The sequence below is a fragment of the Ahaetulla prasina genome, chromosome 1, assembly GCF_028640845.1.
Source record: "Ahaetulla prasina isolate Xishuangbanna chromosome 1, ASM2864084v1, whole genome shotgun sequence".
NCBI lineage: Eukaryota > Metazoa > Chordata > Lepidosauria > Squamata > Colubridae > Ahaetulla > Ahaetulla prasina.
Window position 1 is genome coordinate 114,075,270 of NC_080539.1, and position 7,747 is coordinate 114,083,016.

At 50.1% G+C, this 7,747-nt stretch overlaps 1 protein-coding gene across 4 annotated transcripts in view; it reads left to right on the forward strand.

The window, feature by feature from the left end:
* LOC131193318 (amine sulfotransferase-like) overlaps positions 1-7,167 on the forward strand; it is a 32,225-nt gene extending 25,058 nt beyond the window's left edge. For all 4 annotated transcript variants that reach the window (XM_058173391.1, XM_058173374.1, XM_058173382.1 and 1 more), the window contains 2 exons: positions 527-707; positions 6,815-7,167. In XM_058173391.1, coding sequence (XP_058029374.1) covers positions 527-707; positions 6,815-6,975 — 342 coding nt within the window. In that variant the 3' untranslated portion in view covers positions 6,976-7,167. The remainder of the gene's footprint in view (positions 1-526; positions 708-6,814) is intronic.
* Positions 7,168-7,747: the final 580 nt, after the last annotated feature.

The window sequence follows — 7,747 nt, forward strand, 5'->3', positions numbered from 1 at the left end:
TTGGAAAATCTATAGCAGCAGTACTAAGGAAGTGCTTCTGTGTCTAATACATTGCTATTGCTTGCTATGTCAATGTACAGTGTTCATTTTTTAAAAAAAAATACAAATCACAATCTCAATATTTTTTTCAGTAAGAAAACGAATGATATATATTTGAATATATTTGTTGTTAGTTGCAAAGTCATGTCTGATCCATATCCCTGACCCAATGGATAATGTTCCTCCAGGCCTTCCTGTTCTCTACCATCCTCTGGAGTCCATTTAAGCTCATGCCGACTGCTTCAGTGACTCCATCTAGCCACCTCATTCTCTGTCGTCTCCTTCTTCTTTTGCCCTCAATCTTTATCCAGCATTAGGCTCTTCTCCAGTGAGCCCTTCCTTCTCATTAGGTGACCAAAATATTTGAGTTTCATCTTCAGGATCTGACCTTCTAAAGAGCAGTCAGGGTTGATCTCCTCTAGGGCTGACTGGTTGTCTTTTCTCCGTTGTTGTGGATGATCTAATATAAAACTGTATCAAATTGCAGGATCTGAGAAGTTCAGTATTGAAAATATGCAACTTTCTAGGAAAAGAACTAAGTGGAAAGGAGGTGGATGATGTGGTAGATAAAGCTATATTTGATAACATGAAAATGGATCCTAGAGCAAACTACAGATTCTTGCCTTCTGCTCACATGGATTTCAGCAAAGGAGACTTTCTTCGCAAAGGTAAATCAGTAGTAATTCATACTCCTGAGGCTATGCTTGTGGGACATGCCAGGACTGAGACCAGGATTACTGCTTTCATCTGAAAGGTGCCTTTAAAATTATATAGACATGTCCCTGCGCAAGTATGGCGGTTTGCTAGAAGAGCTGGAATCGGCGTTGGAGGCTTTTCCCGGAATGGTGGACTCTAGGTGACTCACCAGGCTGCTCCTGTCCCTCGGTGCGTTGTGTCATCTATCTGGCGGCCACAGGAGAGGTCTTTTGATCCTCTCGGATTTGCGGTGGCCGAGAACGGTCCGAGGGAAGAGCGGCGGATCGGATGGCGGCCATCTTTGGGGTGCGAGGGAGGCCTGCTGCTTGCTGTAGGCTCCGGCCTCGATTTCGGCCTGACTCCAGCGGCGACATGAATTCGGCCCGACTCCAGCTGCGGCATGAATTCCGGCCCGTTCGCCTGTCTGTTTGCCCGTCTGTTCCATCGGCGCTTTGTTGCGCCTGGCGAGGCTTTGGTAGACCGCGAGGCGTCTTTTCCAGCGGCGTCCTGTGTTCCGTGGTTCCACCGCCGGTGGGTGTGGTGAGGCCGCGGTGGGAGAGGAGGCCTGAGGCGAGGCTGTGGTTTGTTTCCCCCTACTGGCATTTTCCATCATGTCTTCCATCTTCCATCTGGTCCTCTACTGAATGGCCTGCCTTCCCCCCCCCCCCCATCGGACTTTTGATCATCGAAGGGGTGAAGGATTGTGTCCTAGCCCATAGTTGTCCACCCCTGACTTTTGATTATTGAAGGGGGGAAGGTTTTCCTGGCCTGCATTCGCCTCCTCTGCTTATTTTCATCTTTCCGAGCTGGCTCCCTGCCACGTTGAGACCTGTGGCCTTTGGTGTCAGTAGCTGGCTGTGGATAGGTCTTGGCCTAGCAGCCGGCAGCCCGCTCTCAGAATTTTTAGCGGGGGGCTGGTATGACAGGCTTCAGTGGAGAACTTGACAACCGATATCGATGGTGGGGACTGTTATGTCATCCATCTGTATCCACGGGTTTCTGGACTGGACTATGGACAGACTGATAGTAATTTCTACTTTATTAAGATCTTTTGTAGAAACTTTCTCCATGGGTTTACCATGGAGGCTGTCGGTTTGTTTGTCCTGGTTTTATCACCTCTATCTGGTTCCAGCTTTTATTTGTCCTCCTTGACAACTGGACATCCGTTGGAGGTTCCATCTTCTGCTAACGTCCTACCACCTGGGATTTTACCATCTTAGCATCCTTCACCGATTCGTACTTTTCTATGTGTTACGCTGCACATGAACTCTTGCGCCTGTGAGGTGCCCCCGCCTCGCAGGAATGGCCCGCTTTGTTACCGAGGGCCGGTCTCAATGACGGTTCTTGGGACCCACAGAGGTGGCATGCGAAGAGGAAGAGCCTCTGGGGTTTTTTAGATAGGGCATTTTTAAGGGGTGGGAGGGAAAGGGCGGGTGTTGGGGGAAACCCGTCGGGTGGGGGTCCAGTTCCTGCGTATGCTTGTGGCAGTAAGTTAATAGGTCCGAGGGTCACGGGGGGAGTTTGTGTTCCACTGGTAGAGGGTGGTCCTATTTCTACGGTAAGGGGGAGGGGCAGATATGGCGGGAGTGGGGCTCACATCGTTTTATGGGGGCGCGTGCTCGATGCTTGCAGGTGATTGCGCGCCCCGAGCCCTCAGACTCCTCCCGTTCCCCGGATAGTCAAGACCCTCAGAGCCTGGGCCTTCGGCTGATGCTGTACAACGCACGGTCTGTGGCCAATAAGGCCCCCCTAATTCATGATCTTATTCAGGGGGGTGCCGCGGACTTTATGGGTGTTACGGAGACCTGGTTGGGCGCAGAAGGGGGCATGCCCCTTGTTCAAATGTGCCCGCCGGGTTTCCGAGCATTCCATCAGCCAAGGGCCCAGGGTAGGGGTGGAGGGGTGGCGGTTGTGATTAGAGAGAGTCTGGAGCCGAGGGAGACCACTGTACCTCAGATTGCCGGGTGTGAATCCCTCTTTGTGAGGTGGGGTCATAGATGTCAGATGGGCTTGTTTGTCATGTGCCTGGCTCCTTGCAGCGTAGCAGCAGCCCTGCCCGAGCTCCTGGAGGTGTTGGCTGGAGTGGCGGTGGAGACCCCCAGACTTATTGTCATGGGGGACTAACTTGCCATCGACTGGCCTGTCATCTTCAGTTGCTCGGGAGTTCACGGCTTCCATGATGGCCTTGGACCTGACTCAAGTAGTTGATGGCCCTACTCACAGTGGGGGTGGCACTCTGGATTTGATTTTCATCTCTGGACAGTGGTTGAAGGATCTGGACTTGAGGGATTTAGTCATTGAGCCTTTGTCATGGTCAGATCACTTCCTCCTTTGCCTAGACTTTCTGACCGCCACTCAACACCGCAGGGAGACGGAACCAATTCGTTGGTTCCGTCCCAGGCGCCTGATGGACCGGGAGAGGTTCCAGACAGAGCTTGGGCCGTTTCCTGAGCGTCTGGCTCACGGCACGGCCGAGGAACTTGTCGTGGCTTGGGAACGACCCACGGCGGGGCCTTGGATCGTGTCGTGCCTTTGCGGCCTCTGACCCGGCGGAGGTCTCAACCAGCTCCCTGGTATTCAGAGGAGCTGAGGGAGATGAAACGCCGGAGAAGACGCCTAGAGAGTTCTTGGAGGTCCAGTCGTTCGGAGGCTGATCGGACACTAGTTAGGTCCTATACCAGGACTTACCTAGTGGTAATGGGGGAAGCGAGACGTTGCTACGTCTCCTTCCCTCATTGCGTCGGCAGATAACCGCCCGGCCGCCCTGTTTCGGGTAACTCGCTCCCTCCTTCAACAGTGGGAGCGGGATGACCCATTGCAGGGACGTGCTGAGGAGTTTAGTGGTTATCTATACGACAAAATCATTCAGCTTCGGGATGGTCTGGACCAAAATTGGGTAGATCTGGGTGGGATGTCTGAGAGCCGTCTTGTTGAGAGTGTTTGGGATGAGTTTGACCCTGTGGCTCCCGAGGACATGGACAGGTTGCTGGGTAGGCTGAATGCCACCACATGTTTACTGGACCCGTGTCCCTCCTGGTTGGTGCTGGTTGCACAGGATGTGACACGAGGCTGGCTCCAGGGGCTTACAAATGCTTCTTTGTTGGAGGGGGTCTTTCCGGCCGCCTTGAAAGAGGCGGTGGTGAGGCCTCTCCTCAAGAAGCCTTCCCTGGACCCAGCTGTGTTAGGTAATTATCGTCCGGTCTCCAACCTTCGCTTCGCGGCGAAGGTTGTAGAGAGTGTGGTGGCATGTCAGCTGCCCCGGTACCTGGAGGAAACCGTCTATCTAGACCCGTTCCAGTCCGGCTTCCGGCCCGGTTACAGCACTGAGACGGCTTTGGTCGCGTTGGTGGATGATCTCTGGAGGGCCAGGGATAGGGGTTATTCCTCTGCCTTGGTCCTATTAGACCTCTCAGCGGCTTTTGATACCATCGACCATGGTATCCTGCTGCACCGGTTGGAGGGATTGGGAGTGGGAGGCACCGTTTATCGGTGGTTCTCCTCCTATCTCTCCGATCGGTTGCAGACGGTGTTGACGGGGGGGCAGAGGTCGGCGCGCAGGGGGCTCACTTGTGGGGTGCCTCAGGGGTCGATTCTCTCGCCCCTCTTGTTCAACATCTATATGAAGCCGCTGGGTGAGATCATCAGTGGTTTCGGTGTGAGGTACCAGCTGTACGCTGACGACACTCAGCTGTACTTTTCCACACCGGACCACCCCAACGAAGCTATCGAGGTGTTGTCCCGGTGTCTGGAGGCCGTACGGGTCTGGATGGGGAGAAACAGGCTCAAGCTCAATCCCTCCAAGACGGAGTGGCTGTGGATGCCGGCATCCCGGTACAGTCAGCTGCAGCCGCGGCTGACTGTTGAAGCAGTCATTGGCCCCAATGGAGAGGGTGCGCAATTTGGGCGTTCTCCTGGATGGACGGCTGTCTTTTGAAGACCATTTGACGGCCGTCTCCAGGAGAGCCTTTTACCAGGTTCGCCTGGTTCGCCAGTTGCGCCCCTTTCTAGACCGGGATGCCTTGTGCACGGTCACTCATGCTCTCGTGACATCTCGGCTGGACTACTGCAATGCTCTCTACATGGGGCTCCCCTTGAGGAGCACCCGGAGACTCCAGGTAGTTCAGAATGCAGCTGCGCGGGTGATAGAGGGAGCCCCTCGTGGCTCCCATGTAACACCTCTCCTGCGCAGACTGCACTGGCTGCCTGTGGTTTTCCGGGTGCGCTTCAAGGTTTTGGTAATGATCTTCAAAGCGCTCCATGGCATAGGGCAGGGTTACTTACGGGACCGTCTGCTGCCACCGAATGCCTCCCACCGACCCGTGCGCTCTCACAGAGGGGGACTCCTCAGGGTGCCGTCGGCCAGTCAGTGCCGACTGGCGACGCCCAGAGGAAGGGCCTTTTCTGTGGGGGCTCCCACCCTCTGGAACGAGCTTCACCCAGGACTTCGTCAACTTCCTGACCTTCGGACCTTCCGCCGCGAGCTTAAGACACATCTATTCATTTGTGCAGGACTGGACTAGGGTTTAAAATTTTTAAATGACTAAATTTTAGCTTTGGTTTTAAATTGGGTTTTATTATTTATATCTTATTTTAAATATTTGGCCTTTATAATAAGTTTTTTAGATGAATGTTTTATTTTGTATATTTGTGTGTTTTTATATGGCTGTACACCGCCCTGAATCCTTAGGGAGATAGGGCGGTATAGAAATACGAATAAATAAATAAATAAATAAATAAATAAATCCTCTCTTTCTACTGTCATTTTGCATTAGTCTGATTGCCAGCATGTACCTGAGACAGCCATGAATCTTTCTTAGCTGTACCAATGTTAAAGTAGTGTTTTCTTTTTCATCCTGACAAATTTGTGGCATGGATATAATGTGACTGTATGACTGGTCTGTTCTTTGCATAGTCTAATGGTCCTTAGGGAGTGGGATTGTTGTAGCTCATACTGGCCGCTTTTCAGTGGTGGAGACACAACCTCTTTAGTCTCTACCCCAGGCACTGTCCTCCCATCTTGAAACTGTCTTCTTTAAGCCTGTAGGCCAAGGCTATCAAACTGGCAGCCCATGGACCAGATGCGTCATGCACAGGCCATGCCCACCCCAGTTCCGCAAAGGCATGGATATAATCTGACTGTTTCTATGACCGGTCTAGAAATAGCAGGGGTGATATTTACTTACGTTCGCTACCAGTTCGCAAATGTGAGCACGTGCGCCTCCTCCACACATATGCAGAGTCTTCTGAGCATGCGCAGAAGGTCAAAAACGGGATGTGATGATATCTGGGTGGATGGGCAGGGCCTCTCACTACCGGATCGCACAATCCGGATAGAACCGGCTGAATTTCACCACTGATCCTTAGGTAGTGGGATCGTTGTAGTTCACACTGGCCACATTGGCCCCACTGGAGCTCATGGTGAAATCCAATTTTGTTTTTACTATCGGTTCTGTGGGTATGGCTTGGTGGGCGTGGCATGGCTTGGTGGGCATGGCTTGGTGGACATGGCAGGGGAAGGATACTGCAAAATCCCCATTCCCTCCCCACTCCTGGGGGAAGGATATTGCAAAATCTCCATTATCACCTCACTCTGGGGCCAGCCAGAGGTGGTATTTCCTGGTTTTCTAAACTGTTCAAAATTTCCGCTACCGGTTCTCCAGAACCTGTCAGAACCTGCTGGATTTCACCCCTGGTGGAGACATAGCCTCTTCACTCTCTACCTGGGCACTATCCTCCAGTCTTAGAACTTCCTCTTTTAAGCCTATGTGGATATAGACAATGCTCAAAGGACCATCATTGGGCCAGTTCCAACAAGAAATTCAAGATCATTTGAACCTCACTGGCAGACCATTAGTTCCATGACTATTCTTCTATCAAGTCTTCACTCTGTAATCTAGTTAAAATAGTAAGGAACCAGCTTCCTCCCCAAAAACTATAAATACAGATTTCTAAGAATGGTTTGATGGACAAGGAGATGGCTAAGCAGTCATCTGATAATGGGGAAATGTGCAATGTCCCAAGTTAATTATGCTTTGCAAACCATTAAATTGTTGACATTGTTTTAACCATTGTTTCCCAGGCACTGTTGGGGACTGGAAGAACCTCATGACTGTTGCCCAGAGTGAAAGGTTTGACCGTGTCTTTAAGGAGAGGATGGAAAAGCTGCCCTTCAGGTTCTGCTGGGATATTCAGGAGGATCCTGAGCCTATTTCCAGCTTACGGGAGGAAAATAATATGTGATACACACCTTCAAATGGCTTGAATCAGAGATGACCTTCCAAGAATGGTTACATAAAGAATGGTCTTTATGGAACCTTCTAATGTTTAATTTTCAACTCTTTAAAGATCACAGAAGACAGCAACACTGAATTGTGTGCTATTGTTAATTATAAGAGAACCTACAGAAAACTGTTAATAAATGTCTCTCTGAAATTCTTATTTTCATTTGTATTTTGATTTCACAAATGAAGCCAAATGCACTAGAATTTTGATATGTGATGTCCAGCTGGTTTCTACGTACACTTAACATTTTTCACTTAACAACTGATTACTAACTTAACAACTGCAGTGATTCACTTAACAATTGTGGCAAGAAGGTCTTAAAATAGGGCAAAACTCACTTAACTGTCTCGCTTAGCAACATACATTTTTGGTTCAGTTGTAGTCATAAATTGAGAACTATCTATATAAACCGCAAATACTACTCATTGTGTACATTAGCAAGCAAGCTAAACAAAGCAAGCAACAAAATACTTTCCATGTGGACGGGGATGCCAAGTCTAAGCAGTTGCTAGAGCAGCAGAAATTTCACTTTCCATATCTCAGGAACAAACATTCAGAAATCCCCAAAAGTCCTTCCTGAACTTTTCAAGCCCAGATATTGGTCTTCAAATCACCTGCCTGTACTACTACTACTATGCTGTCCAAATGCCAGAAAGATTATTAGCATATTCTCCTGTTCTAGAAGACAAGATCCTTCATGGAGATTTTATTTTACTTTTGAACTGCATGT